This window comes from Vanellus vanellus (genome assembly GCF_965231255.1).
Source record: "Vanellus vanellus genome assembly, chromosome: 1".
Taxonomy (NCBI): Eukaryota; Metazoa; Chordata; class Aves; order Charadriiformes; family Charadriidae; genus Vanellus; species Vanellus vanellus.
Window position 1 is genome coordinate 221,810,133 of NC_138905.1, and position 16,889 is coordinate 221,827,021.

General features: G+C 50.9%; 1 protein-coding gene across 1 annotated transcript in view; it reads right to left on the bottom strand.

Moving 5' to 3' along the window:
- Positions 1-362: 362 nt before the first annotated feature.
- SLCO2B1 (solute carrier organic anion transporter family member 2B1) overlaps positions 363-16,889 on the bottom strand; it is a gene marked incomplete at its 5' end in the record, with an annotated part of 56,099 nt that continues 39,572 nt past the window's right edge. Inside the window, 7 exons of the mRNA XM_082479998.1 lie at positions 363-935; positions 1,960-2,080; positions 3,162-3,226; positions 5,764-5,933; positions 11,207-11,366; positions 12,175-12,367; positions 13,907-14,071. Coding sequence (XP_082336124.1) covers positions 761-935; positions 1,960-2,080; positions 3,162-3,226; positions 5,764-5,933; positions 11,207-11,366; positions 12,175-12,367; positions 13,907-14,071 — 1,049 coding nt within the window. The 3' untranslated portion in view covers positions 363-760. The remainder of the gene's footprint in view (positions 936-1,959; positions 2,081-3,161; positions 3,227-5,763; positions 5,934-11,206; positions 11,367-12,174; positions 12,368-13,906; positions 14,072-16,889) is intronic.

Consider the following 16,889-nt stretch of genomic DNA (forward strand, 5'->3'; position numbering starts at 1 on the left):
TAAGAATGGTTATTATCGTTGCTGCAAAATGCGGCCACGCTGCCAAAGCTCTTACAAGGCTGTGGGTATCGGCGTTTCTCTCCTGGGCTGGACCTGAGGTTCCTTTTGATGTCCTGCCCTCCCCAGAACCCTCATCCCTGCCCCTTGCCACCAAAGCAGCATCTACGCAGCGGCAGGGTGAAGCATGTGGGTTGGTCCTTGCAACGGTCCACAGCCTGGGACAAAACTCCCACCAACGTCAGCTGGAGCTGGATGAAGCTTTCAAGCAAGAGAGACCATCTAACACCACGAGAGCAAAAAGAACCAAGCACAAGTGACATTTTGGGGGCAAGGACAGACCATCACTCATGGAGATATATGGGTTCAGTACAAAACCATTTATTAAAAATGATTTATTTAAAAAAAAAAAACACAAAACTCTACAGCTGTGTGGTTAATACTCTGTGCTGTTATCACCAACACTGTCAGCAGGAACAAATGCTTTGGAGGACATAAATCCAGAAGACTGTGCCCAAAGGTTAATGTGTGTGGACTAGTCCACGTGAAGGAGCAAGCTGCACCATTGAGGTGGAGGTGGCAGGCGTAGAACAGCGTACAGAGAGACTCCCATGGCACTACAGGAGTCGGACATCCCACCCAGAAGATTAGGAAGCAGCCCCATCGTCTATCTCTCCAAGCATCCATCCTTCACAGTTCAAGTGTGGGGTGATTCACACGGCTTCACCTCCCTGAACACAGATCTCAATTCACATTTTTGGCATCACACTTTGGATTCTGGGCTCTTTATGGAGTTTCCTGCCAGTTTCTCCTTCTCTGGGTTTGTCTTTGCCTCTGCTGCGTCACCGGCTTCCCTCTCCTGCCGTCTGAGAATCATATACACAGTCACGAAGCACAGGAAAGCGCCCACCTCAAAGAAAAACTGGAGACCAAGATACCTGTGGTGTGGAAACACAAGAAATCAGGGCGCCAAGCACTAACACCCGATGTCCCCAGGCAGCCAGCAGATATTGAACATGGGGATGGGCCCCTTGGGCACATTCAGCAGTGGGCAAGCAACAGATGCAAGCCTGGCTCCCGAGAAGGAGGAATAGCTAGGAAGAGCTAGGAATAGCTACTTCTCTTTGGTGTTACATTGACAAATCATATCTCCTGGTAAAAAGGAGGCATATAAAAACATGTCTTGGGGTTGAGGGTGAATAGGACTTGCTGCAACTACTGGACAGGGAGTCACTTAACGATGAATTTGCAACAGGGATTGAAGACCACCTACAGCTCCCTTCCAGCCTCCCCACCATGCACAGTCTGGATGTGGTGTCCTCTGTGTGCCAAGCTGGGCTATTCTATTGGAAGATGAACCCCAGGGTGCAAGGCACTCTGCACGGACCCTGCACCACCTCACAGGCAGCTTTAAGGCTGGAGTCACCCCTGCTGCTGCATTACCTCCACAGAGAAGGTGTCAGGACAGGCTGCTTGTACATATGCTTGTGAAATAAGTAGTCATAGCGTCATAGAACAGCCCAGGTTGGAAGGGACCTCAGAAGATCATCTCGTCCAACCTTTCATGGGAAAGGGAGCCTAGATGAGATTATCTAGCACCTTGTCCATTCGCATCTTGAAAACCTCCAGCAAAGGGGACTCCACCACATCCCTCTGGAGGTTGTTCCAGTGAAGGATTTTTCTTACTATAATGCGGGGACTGCTTCTGGACATGGACCTCTGTGGTCTATACCATCAAGTTAGCAGGGTTCTTGGCATGGTTTTGGCTTGTGCCAATGACTTCCCTCCAAACCATTCCTGAGCAGCGCTGGGAGTTAGCACTGGCCAGGGAATGCCAGTTGTCCCTGTTTGCTTACCATGGCATATACAACAACTTATCCCATGTCGGAGGTGGCCTCATGCCACGTTCCCCCTGGGTTTCCCTCTGCAGCCCCAGCCCTTATCCTGACCGCCCATCCCTACCTTTGCCTGAAGAGGTTATTGTCGTAGTATCTGCAGGCTGCCTTCCTGTCGCACTTCTTCTCCCAGAGGATGCAGGTCGTGTCAATGGCACTGCCGTACAGAACGGGCCCCGGCATCCACGCTGGAAGCAGAGGGTCAGGGGGGGCTTTGTTATGTTATGGGAGCACCTCTGTTGGGACAGACCCAACCCTGGTTACTTTCCCATGTCTTAGGGTGGAAAGTGGCTGGGGATGGTTTTTCTTGCCCATGAAGCCACTGGTCCTGCACAACACAGCAAGGGCTGGTTGTGTGTTTGCACCCCAACAAGATGAAAGAAGGTCCTTCTATCTCATTGCTCTTTGATAATCATAGGATCATAGAACGGTTTAGGCTGGAAGGGACCTTGAAGATCATCTAATTCCAACCCCCCTGCCATGGGCAGGGGCACCTCCCACCAGCCCAGGTTGCTCCAAGCCCCATCCAACGTGGCCTGGAACACCTCCAGGGATGGGGCAGCCACAGCTTCTCTGGGCAACCTGTTCCAGTGCCTCACCACCTTCACAGTGAAAAATTTCGTCCTAATATCTCATCTAAATCTCCCCTGTTCCACCTTGAAGCCATTCCCCCTTGTCCTATCACTGCATCCCTTGTACAAAGTCCTTCTCCAGCTCTTCTGTAGGCCCTTTAGGGACTGGAAGGCTGCTGTGAGGTCTCCCCAGAGCCAGGGACCATAAGTGACTATCGCTCATCCCAGGAATGATGCTCGCCTCCTTCATGCACCATGCACGTACCCTCCTTCCTGTGACTGCAGTGGCACGTTCTGGGGGCCTCCAGGTGAACATGAATTTTCACCAAAGGAAAAATAACTAGTGGGATTGCAGGACGTGGTTTGCAGCCACCCTGATATGCTGGAGGCAAACATGGGAGTACCTGCACACAGCCAAGGGCTACCCTCCTCTACATAAACTTATTCCCTGCCCTCTTTTATTTAGCTGCATAGATGTACCCTCATGGAGATGCCTCATCCCCTCCCCACCATGTGTAGCCCCCCCAGACCCTGCAAGGCAGCATCTTTCCCTGGCTCAGGACAGGCTTTGACCAGTCGGAAAGTCTGAACAAACAGCACTTCCGCAGCCCTGGGGCTGCTCAGGGATGAAATACTCATGAATCCCCAAGAGCTGCCACAGTTTTTCAGGACGGCATTTCAACACTCTTTAATTTACCTAAAACTCTCAGCAGCATGAACTGTATCCCCACCGCAAACGATTTGTCTTCAGGCTGGATGCTCCTGAAAAACAAAATGGAAAGCGTGCCCTCTGGCATTTCGGCAAAGACGGATGTTTCCCTCCCCAGCATCACATGAAGCCTTACGGTACCTCACCCACAGAGCCATCCTTCAACCCAGGCACCGAGGACCCCAGGCAGTTCCCGTTTACGTCAGCAGAAATGATGAAGCTTCATTCATTAGGGCTAGAAGCATACCACAGCCTTTTCTGGGCCTGAAAAACCTACCAAACTCCGTAAGAGATGGGGAGGAGCTCAGCTAAGTATTTTTGCTTTTAATTTACAGAATCCGTATGAGCATAACACAAACAGAAACCAATATAGCCGTTGGCTCTGCCAAACATGAGCAATACAAGGGATGCTTTTTATAACTGAAAGAGAAAAGTGATTTATCCATTGAGGAAGTGGCTTTTTGTGAGCTGGGATGCCCCAGTGTATGTTTTGCTGGTACCCCAGTTTTCTGAAATAAATGTTTCAGGCTGTGGTTCGCTCTAAGGTCACACATGGGAGAGGATTGGGTGGCAGAGGACCTCTAGGTCAGCGCACCTCAGGGGACTCAGCTTCCCTTTCCTCTCTGTCCAACTGGTGTACACATAACTCACTCATGGCATAAATGGTGATTTAATAATGCCTGGGAGTCAAGGTAAAAACAGGTTTTAACCACAGCTTTTCCCTAAAAAGCAACTGTCTGGAGTGCTTTGACCACAGAATCATCACAGAATCATAGAATGGTTTAGGTTGGAAGAGACCTAGTTCCAACCCCCCTGCCCCGGGCAGGGACACCTCCCCCCAGCCCAGGTCGCTCCCAGCCCCGTCCAACCCGGCCTTGAACACCTCCAGGGATGGGGCAGCCACAGCTCCTCTGGGCAACCTGCGCCAGGGGCTCACCACCCGCACAGCCAAGAATTTCTTCCTCAGATATCATCTAGGTCTCCCCTCTTTCACCGTCAAACCATTCCCCCTCATCCTATTGCTCCACCCCTTGATCAAGAGTCCCCCCCCAGCTCTCCTGGAGCCCCTTTAGGCACTGGAAGGGGCTCGGAGGTCTCCCCGGAGCCTTCTCTTCTCCAGGCTGAACCCCCCACCTCTCCCAGCCCGTCCTCCCAGCAGAGGGGCTCCAGCCCTCCCAGCAGCTCCGGGGCCTCCTCTGGCCCCGCTCCACCAGCTCCATGTCTCTCCTGTGCTGAGGCCCCCGAGCTGGAGGCAGCACTGGGGGGGGTCTCCCCAGAGCAGAGCAGAGCGCAGCAGAGGGGCACAGTCCCCCCCTCGCCCTGCTGGCCACGCTGCGGGGGATGCAGCCCGGGGTGCCGGGGGCTCGCTGGGCTGCCAGCGCACATTGCTGGGTCATGTTGGTCTTCTCCACCAACACGCCCAAGTCCTTCTCAGGGCTGCTCTCAATCCAAAATTATGCTTGGAAATATCATTTATGTACTAACACAGAGATTCCCCTCTCCCCCCGCCCAGCCCCAGCCTCATCCTCCCCTGCCCATCCCAGGCTCCAGCCCCACCAGCCTGGGGCTCGTGTCAAGGCTAGCTCCAGCCTGCTGCTGCCTGCCCTGTAGGCACCTTTCCAAGGGTGTGGGAAACTAGAGTCCTAATTGCTTCTCTGCACTGGGGAGGGTGGCTGTATTCAAGCGAGATCCATCAGAAGGAAAGAAGGTAATTAAACTTCTTAACTTAACACGGAGCTGCATTAAAAAGTGCCAAAGCACTGCCATGCTAAATTAACACCGAGTTAATGGTGCGCCTCGTTACTGAGGTATCAGCAGTGGGTGGGGAGAAGGAAGAGGATGGCTGCTGGATCTGAAAGTTGTGCTGGGACCAGGAATGGGGGGGTGCTGAACGTGGTGTTCCTGCACGGTAGGTGCCATGGGGGCCTGACATGGTGTGACACCCACTCACCCACCGGCCGCTCCTTGCCCAAGCCTGTTGGTGAACACCACGTTGCCTTCAAGAGCAATTGGCCATGCAGCACTGGTGGCTCCATGATAAAGCCTCCAGCAGCCTGCAATCTCCACTTGCTTCTTAACTCTGCAGGGATCAGCAGCAGCAGCCAAAGACACCTTGGAAGACTCTTTGTAGTCTTAGGGCAGCAGGAGCTCTGTCAGTGCAGAGTCTTCAAGAGCAAGTCCTGAAGGCCTCTCCTGCTTCAACATTTGAGACTGGAGATGCTCAATTTTTCTGTTCTGCCCAGACATGTCAGGTCTTTGCTAGCAAAGCACAGCCTGCTCCCGAGCCAGACAGAGCCTAGAAGATGGACAACCACGTGCACCGCCAGGTGATGGGAGCAGGGAAACCCCATTCTCCATTCCCTGCACCAACACGTGCAAAAAACTATGTAAAAGCAACTGGAACAAGCAAAAGGAACTGAGCACGAGGTACAATATAGGGGTGATGTAACCCTCCAATCCCTCAGCTGGAGAAAACCTTCCTCCCCAAGTCCAGGACGTCTTGGTTTCCCAAACCCAAACCCTGGATGCCTTTTCTGCCATGCTTAGAGGAGTGGCTGCATGTAGACCATGGCCAACCCCATCTGCTCACCTGAGGATGAGCATGAAGGACGGCGTGTGGGACGTGCTGGCGAGAATCCCCGCCAGGCAGGACAGGACCACGAAGGGCAGGAAGAGGTGGGAGCAGCCGGTACCGCACGTCCCGGGCTTGGCAAACCCCTCAAGCCCGTTTTCGGAGATGCAGCTGCAGTTGGTGTAGTTCTGCAAAGAGGAGACAAAACCCAGAGGCTGCTCACCTGCTCAAGGCTGTGGAGATACCAGGGGTAGCTGCCAGCTGTCACAGGGAGGGAGGGTATTTAGGTTTTTTCTGTAAATAATTAGCAGTAATTAGCACTCACCACTTCAGGGAGAAGGGGGGGAAAAAGGAAACACATAGAATGAACAGACTGAGTGGATGAGAAAACCCATTTTCCCGTCCAGCCTCCACCATCCACCTGCTACCATCTCTGAAAAGAGGTCCCAGTCCCACCAGGTCCCATAATTATGATGTCACAAGGGTGAGCCCGCACAGCTGATGGAGAGGCTGGGACCACCGCGGTACCTTGGTTCATCTACAGTGGTACCTTGGTTCATCTCTCTGTGGTTGCAGAGGCCCCTGGAAGTGCTCTCAACCCAGATGCGTCCATGCCTTGTTGATGTGGGCCCCAGCAATGCCTCTCTACCCCCTGCAGCAATCCCTCCAGTCCTATGTTTCACGCCCCTTTTGCGTTGAAGGCACTTATGCACAGGTTTATTTCAATGTCATCATTTGCCAGCTGAACGCTTTGGCATCCTGCATAAATCTGGACTCCTGGCACGGAAAAATCCCACCCGCAGCAGATTCAAGCCCGATGTGAGCTTGCTGGCCCGTGTTAAAATTTTTGGAGGAAATCTCCAGGGGTCTTCAGCCTGGGCTCCATCACCTGTACCCAGCTTGTCTCCTGCTGTGAGACCCTTCATCCAGGGGCTACGCGTTGAGCAGAGCTGGCAATCAAAACCAGAGCTCAAGCTCAGGGGAGTATTAAATCAGAAAACACTTGCTAAGGGAAAATGCAAAACTTCACCTTTGAGAGAAGGTCATAAATAACCAGCTCAGCATTAGCAAAGGAAGGATGCCCCAGGGCAAGGGATATGGATTTTTTATTTTTCCCCAAATTTTAGTCAAAACTCTTTTTTTTTTTTAAAAAAAAAAAAAAAAAAGACACTTCGGGGTTTTTTTTTTGGAAGAGACCTTTACATAAAATGAGCATGATTTTATTGTTGCTGGAGGGGACAGATTCTCAGTGGGATGGCAGAAGGGTGATGCAGAGGTGGGGGCACCCCAGGCGGGGTCTCCTAAATCCTCATTCCCACCTCACTGCCTGGGGAAGTTGCATGGCCGATGCCCATAAAAGACACCCACGAAGAACTGCTCCCAGCTGAGAGCACCAGGGAAGATTTGGGAAGAAAGGGGACACAATACCTCCTCCCACCTCTAGGAAGGAGGATTTAGTATTTTAAATTAAGACTGGGATTTATCTTCTCCAGCCATCTAAAGTGAACTAAACCAAACTCAGCATCTGGGCTCCTTCTGCAATCATGGAAGGAGAGATGGGTCTCCAGAGGATGATCCATCCCCTCTACAGATAAGAGCGTCTGATAGCTGTGATTAATTTGGGCCAAAGCAGTTAACAAAAATGCAATTAGATAAATTAAAACTTGTTTGATATGTGTGACTACCACCTATTACAGAGAACTGTAGTCACGATATTTAGGGGGCTCGCACAAAGCCAAATGGAGACAAAGAGCTGGAGATGCTGGAGAGGCACAAGACCGTGCTCTGCCCCTCTCATTTGGAACCTCGGAGGATTTTAGAGCAGGAAGCATGACCCCGGTTGCAAAAAACCTCCGAGAGGTGGGGACAAGCCACAAAGCCACCAGTGGCCCGTCCCCGTGAAATGCATCATCTGGGCAGCCATGCCATGAGGCTGATGCAGCACTGGGGCTGGGAAAAAACAACCAGCACAGTGGAGAGAGAGGAGAATAACCAAGAGCAGCCTGAGACACGGGCTGTGGTTTCCAGGCAGGGACGGGCAGTGGGATGACTCGTGGACAGCTGAGTTTCACAGGGCTGCGCATCAAACGTCCCCAATAGCGCCTTTTAGCAATTGTTCTCTTAAAAGAAAAAGCTGCTCACATCAAACTCTGCCTGATGTTGCCTTATTTCTATTTTTTTCTATTCTGCCCCTCTGCTCTGGGGAGATTCCCCCCCAGTGCTGCCTCCAGCTCGGGGGCCTCAGCACAGGAGAGACATGGAGCTGGTGGAGCGGGGCCAGAGGGGGCCCCGGAGCTGCTGTGAGGGCTGGAGCCCCTCTGCTGGGAGGACAGGCTGGGAGAGGTGGGGGGGTCAGCCTGGAGAAGAGAAGGCTCCGGGGAGACCTTATAGTGGCCTTCCAGTATCTGAAGGAGACCTACAAGAAAGCTGGGGAGGGACTCTGAATCGGGGAGGGGAGCGATGGGACGAGGGGGAATGGTTTGACACTGAAAGATGGGAGATTGAGATGAGATCTGAGGAACAAATGTTTCCCTGTGCGGGCGGGGAGCCCCTGGCGCAGGGTCCCCCGAGAAGCTGTGGCTGCCCCATCCCTGGAGGTGTTCAAGGCCAGGTTGGACGGGGCTGGGAGCAACCTGGGCTGGTGGAAGGTGTCCCTGCCTATGTCAGTGGGTTGGACTAGATGGCCTTTAAGTTCCCTTCCAACCCAAGCCATTCCATGATTCTTTGATTTTCCCTGGTTGGGACCTCCCGGTGCCCCAAATTTTGGGGTGTGTGCTGACCAGCTCAGATCTGACCCAGCTGGCAGCAGAGGGATGTTGTCCCTGCTCCCACCCCTGGCCATGCAAGATGAGAGCAGAGCAGGGCTCAGAAACCCAGGAACCCTGTGGCACAGATATTTCTGCAGGCCTGAGGGAGCTCTTGTGGCCACCTCACTTCGACAGGGCATGCTGGACCCGAACAAATAACAAAACACTAAAAGGATGTCCCTGCAAGGTTCCACTCCTGGGCAAAGTTCCCAGGCTCCTGCTGTTGCCCATGAAATTTGGGGACATCGGGCGATGTAAAAGGAAACGGCTTTCAGTGTACAAGCGCTTTCAAATGAGAAAAAAAACAAAACAAAACAAAACAAACAAGCTTGCACTGTGCAAGCCTTCACCGGAAGGGTGGCAGCAAAGCTGAGCGCAAAATTGTAGGTTTTTCTGCGTGCTCGGAGGGTTTCTAGAAACCCAGGCATTTGGGACATGGAGAGTAGTAGGCAATGAGTGGCACAAGGTCCCTGCGCTGGCAAAGAGATGCTGAAAATGGTGTCATGAGCTCCCCCGTCCCAGGGAGAGGCAACCAGCTACTACGTGGTGGCACATGGCTTGGCATTCATAACAACATACCGAGGTACCGTCCCTGCACTGGAGAACCTCTCACACAACTTCAATTGGGTCAAGACACATCAATAGGTGGGAAGAAGATTCGGCAAATTATCTCAGAGCTAAAGGAAGAGCTAATGCGGGCTGTGCCGTGTAGCGTTTGCAGGGCACCGTCAAGGCAGCCTTAATTCTGCTGTAGTGTGTGGCTACACATAATTATACGTATAACGAATGCAGGAGCGGGTCACGTTCAGGACCCCACGATGTCAAAGGGCTGGAGGCATCTTTGAGGAGGAAGGAGCAGTTGAAAAGGATCTGCTGCACAAAAGGCGGGCACAGGGATGCAGAAAAGCACATTTGGGACTAAGCTCTGGCAGAAAACATAATTGTTATTAAAATGAAGTGTTGTTAATTAACAAAATGCTGCTAAAAAGTGCCCAGACGGTCCCATGCTGCCATTATATCCTGTGCCAAGAACACAGAGGAAAACCACTCGCCCTCTATGGATTGCTAACATTTTTCAGATAGGTATTTGAATTGGCAAAGATTTCCTTACTATTTATTTCTTGAACTGTATTGCCTGGAGACCTAACAAACAACTGGCACTGTGAAAACTCAGCCCTGCTGGGGTTTTGGTGACAGGCAGGGAGCAGAAGAGGAGGGAGAGGCACAGGGCAGCAAAACAACCCTGCCTGGTCTGCAAATCAAGGGAAAGCCAAGAGCAAAACCCATTTCTCTAACTCCTACATCGGGACTCTCCCACTAAATTATCCTCTCACGTAGGCGCTTGGCTTGACAACCGGTATTTATGGAGAGGACGCACACTGCAGCTGGATCATGACTTTTTAACCTGCAAATCTGCAGGCTGGAAGGTGGAATAACGCTGCTGTAACGGGGCTCAACCAGAGCACGCAGCGAAGTTCTGCTAAATGTCAGTGCTGTGTGCACTGGGGCAATGGTCCCTTCAGGCTTGGCTTGCCCAGAGCACAAAGAGTGGCTCCCTGTGTCCCCAAAAGCGAGACTTACCTTCCCTCTCTTCATCCCTATACACATTCTATAGACGTAGCATAACTAAAGCAAGTTATATGATGGAAACAACCAGGCTGCTTCTGCAACTGTAGGTACCAGTTGAGCGTTTTCAGCTGGTATTTCCCCCCACCTCTGCAGGAGGGCAGTTTGGACCAAGTGCAGTTTTGCATTTTGCTTCAGAATGAATAAATAAATAAATACATAAATTGTTCATTCTAGGCTTTGAGCAGTAATTTAGGTCAAGCCCAAGCAAATAGTGTTGGGTGAGCAGGCTGGGTGATACCTGCTGCAAGACATGGAGGTGTGTGAAAATGTGTACCCCCTGTGTTGAGATTTCGCCTTCACAACCTTGCAAAAATGGAACTCCACCCAAGTTTCAGAGAACTTCCGGCATATAATGCCTAAACTGGGAACCTGGTTTTGGTAGGTCCCTATTGAAGGAACACGGATGGGGCAATTCACAGCAGGAGCCTGGAGGTGGGCTGACTCACCCCGTGGAGAAAGCATCCCTGGAGTACAAGAGGCACCCACGGCCTTGGGGTCATGCTAGGTGCTGTGATTAGCCCTTCCCATACTGTACGTCCTCCTGTCCCACCACAAGAAAGACAGCTAAGAAAGGTGACCTTGTTGGTCATTGTTTAGGTGGGAAGGGAAAGCAGAAGGTCCTTGCATCATCCATGCAAGAAGTCCACTCAGGTTGCTGGGTAGCGTGGGAGATAATGAAGCTAGGGTTTGTGGAGCAAAACCTGACCTGGGGTGGAGCAGTGGATGGAGGAAGACACCTTGACATCCTAAAAGGTTGGATACCTAAAAATTTTCTGCTTGCTGCCTTGGCCAAGGACCTGTACTGGCAAGGGCTGTGTTATACTAGAGAGAGCTGAGAGACACCATCTACAAGGGGTTTTCCTGGGACGTTCTCAACCTTCCCCTGCTCATCCCACAGGGTCGTGCAGAGCTTGTCCAACACTAACGAACATCAGAAAACCTAACTGCCAGACCTGAGCGCTGCATTGGTCATCCCTCATTAGCCACCCCCAAGCCAGGACACTAGCGCAGTGGGAATGACTCACCAGGACCGAGTTGTTGTCTGCATTGATATTTACGACTCTGCAGCCGGCGGAACAGGGTGAGATGTATTCAATAGCGTTAGAGCCACAGATGGGGTTATAGGCTTTCTCGGGGCAGTTACACTGGAGGTTACACTCCAAGGCGTGGTGTCCAAATTCAGAGCTACGACAGGAAGAAAATATTAATACTTGGCATTGAGCAACATTAACATGCATCTTATATAGAAAATACACTGCATATATATTGAGATGACTAAAGAAACACTTGATTGCTTAATAAAACCTTCCCCCTACATAAGCGAGAACCCACAGAAATTCCACTCTAACCCCCCAAGCCTTTGCGCTGCCTGGGCAAAGCATCCTGACCACAAATGGTGAAGGGAGTCACCCACTTCCTTCATATTTGGTCTCAAACGTGGGGTCTTGGGGTAATGCAACACCACGCTGTGGGAGGTGGTGAGGTTCCCACTGAGAGCTCCAACCAGCTTCCACCGAGACCACAGGACGCTGAACATGTGAATTTACAGACACTTGGATCAAGCCTTGAGGGAAGACAAGAAGGTCCTGCCATGTTTAGCTGCGTAGGGAAGCAGCCACAGCTTTGAAGGTGTGACCCTGGGGCTGGACCTTGCCCAAATTATTTGCCGGTGAGTAACGCGCGGCACTTTCCCAGATGAAATTTTAATCTTGTGCTGTTTGTGCCAAAAATGCGTTCACTTCAGGTTTCACAACCAGGCAATGAAGTTAGAAGGAAGAAGGACGCAGCAGATTTGGTGTTTATGCACAAAAGCATTATTTTCTAGCCTTATTCTACCACTGCTAACAGTTCCTCATGAGGGAATAAACCGATTTTGGGGTATTCTGCTTAATTCCCGCTCCTCTCCACCCTGAAGAGTGCAGCTGAGGATGGGGGGTACCCACAGCCCCAGGAATGACCCACCCATGCCCAGTTAAGACGAAGCAGTCAGTACCTCTCGCTGTAGGTAACACCCGCCACCTTCTGCGTGGGGCAGCCGAGGAAGAGGAGGGGGAAAGCCAGGAGCAGGCAGAGGAACATGCCGAGGACGCACATGGCGCTGCATTGCCTCAGGGACATCTGGAACCGCTTCAGGATGGCACCACCCACCACGATGCCGACCATGGCCCCAGGGATGTTCACAGCACCTGGGGAAAGGCAGGTCCTTGTTTTCCATCCTCTGAGCCGTACCAGTGCCTTTGTTATAGCGAAGGCCCAGAGGCTTCATTGTTGGGTTCCTGTTTTTCAGCGTCTATGATCTGGAGGGGACCGAGGATTTTGCAGGGGCTGGCGGAGGAATGCTAAGAAAGAGCAGTTTTGCAAAACCAGCAGGATCCCGCAGCAAACTGGCTGCGTTACGTATCCATGCATGGAAGATGTAGGGACCAGTGAAAAGCTGATGCTTCACCCAGCAAAAGTGATTTTTCAGTGTAGACAGGGGAAAATATCACGTGAGCCCGGAGAGGATATTTAATTTCTGCGAAATACAGTAATGGGCCCACTTCTGTTGTCATCATGGTAAAACTGTGAAGGTTTCCATGACAGACTTAGCATTTTGCAAAAACCACCTTTCTAATGGGACACCAAAGAAGTACAATCTGTTTAATTCAACAAAGAGTCATCAAGGAGGCTGCTTTCAGCCCATAAATACCCCCACAAGGAAGGGATTTCCGGCTACAGAAAGCTTTTTGATCTAGCAGCAAAAGGCGAAGCAAGAGTCAGTAGCTGGGAACAAAAGCCAGATAAATTTGAACACGAAATGCGGCGCACGTCTTTAACAGAGCGGGTAAATCAGGCCTGGGAACAACTCAGCGGGGCGCATCAGCGGAGGACACCACCGCCTCAGCATTTAACCTTTCTGCCTGTATTTAGCCTGGGCTGCTGGGCTTTGCCAGTCCGCTCCGTTCACTTTCTCCCGATTTATTTGCTGCAGACTTCAGAAGACTCTGTCTCTGAGGACGCTCGCTGTTTGTTCGAAAATATCTTTTAAATACTTCTGTGTCTAGATGTCCGAACTCTCCAACTGATTACAAGAGTAGGGCTTTATTCTTCGTATTTTTATTACCATGAGAAGCTCGCACAGGGAGATCTCAGCCCCGGACAGGACATTCTGGATATTACAATGCAAGCAAAAGCAGTCTAATCTCATGAGCACACATCCTGCTGAACACTTATTCCTTTCCTTCCTAACAATACCAACAGCAAGCAATTAGCCCAACCGTTACAAGCAATTAGTCTGACTATAGCAAACATTTTGAAGAGTTTAGACATGATTATGAAACCAGCCTGACTCGTCTCGTGCTGCAAAGTGTCTTCAAAATGCATGCACGCATTTCTGCAGTTTTTAATTTTATTGACTACCTATTTTTTTTAAAGACCCTTAACCCAATGATCGATGTAAAGTAATCCCCACCACAGAAATGTGCACAATTCATATCTGGTGTTTCTTTGCTCCCTTAATGCAATGAGTTGGTGTCCTCTCCTTGATTATAACGAACAGCTTTAGATAAACATTTCTCCAGGTCTTAAGTGGTTTTATTCTAGCAAGCTCAGGCTGCAATGTAAAGGAAGGAAGGTAGTTAGTAGCTGAGAAATCATATTGGCAAGGACCTGATGCTTCTTAGTAATCTCCGGGTTATTTTCTAATAGGTGCTCAAAAGCTGTCAAGCGTTGACAGCAACACTCACCGATGATCATGTTGGCCAAGGATGCCGTGAGGGAGAACTGTCTCTCCAGGAACTTCCCCATGAACGTTGCTAAACCAGCAACCATGGCAGAGAGGTTGACCTGAGCCAACACCACCAGCAGGTAGACGGGATGGCGCAGGTTCCTCAGCAGGACCAGAGGAAAATCTGAAAGGAAAAGGGGAAACCTGTTGCATATAGAGGAGGCACACAGCAAAATATTAACCCATGGAAAGTGGCAAAACCTTGAGTTTTCCTACAGTTTTTTTGTGCAGAGTTAACTCTTTTGGAGTGGTGAGCTCTTCCGAACTTTTCATTTACAAAGGGGCAGAATGTGTGCTTTCAGGGTTTGTCATTTCAGGGCTTGACTGCGTGACCATTTGGATACTAAAAAGTCAGGAGGAAGCATCAGGACAATGTAAAAATTAAACACCTGAAAATGATAAAAACAGGGTGAGAGAGGGCAGCTGACGATCCCTCAGGAACCAGCCGTGGGATGGGTGAATCAATGGCAAAAGTTAGTTGTTGCAACAGATGAAGCAAAAAAGTAGGGTTTTCAGTGGAAAACAGGCCCAGCCTCAAAGTGAATGTCAGAAGAGAGCAAACCCTCTCTGGACATGTCCCATCCCTGCAGAGCTCACCTCCACATCTGTAAATCCTTTTGATTTGCTGCTAAGGTTGGTCATGGTTAATTTCTGCTGAAGCCCATGCAGTTGAGACGGGGAACTGCCCTGAACACACGTGCACACAGGCGGCATATAAAGGGTCTGTCTGTAACAGTGCAATGGGAAACTGTTGGAGGCGTCAGCAGCAGTAGAGTGGAATGGAATAGAATGGAATGGAACAGAACAGAAAAGAGTAGAATAAAATAGAATAGAATAGAATAGAATAGAATAGAATAGAATAGAATAGAATAGAATAGAATAGAATAGAATAGAATAGAATAGAATAGAATAGAATAGAAAAGAAAAGAATAGAATAGAATATTTTCAGTTAGAAGGGATCTACAACAATCATGTAGTCCAACTCCCTGACCAATTCATGGCTGACCAAGGTAAAGCGTGTTATGAAGGGCACTGTCCAAATACCTCTTAAACACTGCCAGGCTTGGGGCATCGACCACCTCTCTAGGAAGCCTGTTCCAGTGTTTGACCACCCTTTCAGGAGAGAAATGCTTCCTAAGTAAACTCTAAGTGAAGCATCTTGACCTAAGAAAATTGATCTTGGCTGATGTGCACAAGCAACCCTGACATTGAGATGGAATTGAGAGCAGCCCTGAGGAGAAGAACTTGGGTGTGTTGGTGGATGAGAAGCTCCCCATGAGCCGGCAATGTGCGCTGGCAGCCCAGCGAGCCCCCGGCACCCCGGGCTGCATCCCCCGCAGCGTGGCCAGCAGGGTGAGGGGGGGACTGTGCCCCTCTGCTGCGCTCTGCTCTGCTCTGGGGAGAGCCCCCCGCAGTGCTGCCTCCAGCTCGGGGGCCTCAGCACAGGAGAGACATGGAGCTGGTGGAGCGGGGCCAGAGGAGGCCCCAGAGCTGCTGGGAGGGCTGGAGCCCCTCTGCTGGGAGGACAGGCTGGGAGAGGTGGGGGGGTCAGCCTGGAGAAGAGAAGGCTCCAGGGAGACCTTATAGTGGCCATCCAATATCTGAAGGAGGCCTACAAGAAAGTTGGGGAGGGACTTTTTCCAAGGGCATGTAGTGGTAGGATGAGGGGGAATGGCTTCAAACTGGAAGATGGGAGATTGAGATGAGATCTTCGGAAGAAATTGTTGCCTGTTCAGGTGGTGAGCCCCTGGCGCAGGGTGCCCAGAGAAGCCGTGGCTGCCCCATCCCTGGAGGTGTTCAAGGCCAGGTTGGACGGGGCTTGGAGCAACCTGGGCTGGTGGAAGGTGTCCCTGCTCAGGGCAGTGGGTTGGAGCAGATGGCCTTTAAAGGTCCCTTCCAACCCAAACCCTTCCATGATTCTATGATTCTATTGATTCTATTCAATGCTAATGCAGAGGAGAAATTTGCCGCCTTCTGCACCGATCCCTCCTGCTGAGCTCTGAGCTGCCAGGGTCTTTCCATGCCTTATGAGAAAGGCAAGTGTCTCTGTGACAGTTTTTCAGCCTCAGCTGAACCTCTGTAAACACTATCGGTATCTCCTTCCTTCAACAGGTAGACTGTACCAGGATGTCATAAACACAATCCTTCCCCTGAAGATTTCTGGCAGGGCTTCTGCTCAAGCAAATACCAAAGTAGCTGGGAAGTCATTAAAAGTTAATTTATTTGTTTGCTGCAGTTGCCATTTCAATGTCCTTTTTGTTTCAATCATAAAAATGTATTTTTTGATTACAGGCAAGAAACGCTCCAGCAAATTCCCCCGTGGCTGAAACCCTTTCTGCTTGAGAAAAAGATATCGGCAGCCTGCTCGGCAAAGACAGCCGCCCCGCTCCCAGCGCCGCGGGACTCGGGATGCCCGATGCTGACACCCGCCAGCTGTGAGGCTGCCGTTCTCCAGCCTGGAGCGATTTCTCCTTCGTGCACATCCCAAACCCGCTTTCTGCACAAGCCTTTGCTCCCCCTGAACCATCGCCTTCCCCTCCCCTCCCCGCGCTCTTCGTCCGGGTTGGCGGCGACGCAAGCAAAGGGCGCGCGTAAGGGCGACTTCCACACAAACAGCTGATGAGTTTCCCAGATGAGGGCTCTGCAAGTCAATATGCTGAAGCAGAGATAAGGAATTAACAGGGAGGATTAATGCAAGGGCCTGCCATAAATTAATGGTGTTAATTCTTGGCAGCTCACAAACAATCGGGACAATCTTTATATCTGCTCCAGCACAGAGGCGCTGGGAGACCGCAGTGGGGACAACTGTCTGGTGCTTATCTGGGACTTGCCCCGAGCTGTGTATTTGTTTTAGCTGTCCTAAAAAGTTAAGTGAAGAGCAAAGGTCCCTCCATGGAGGCGAGGGGGTCCCACACAGACAAAGGCAAAGAGCTCGTTCTTGG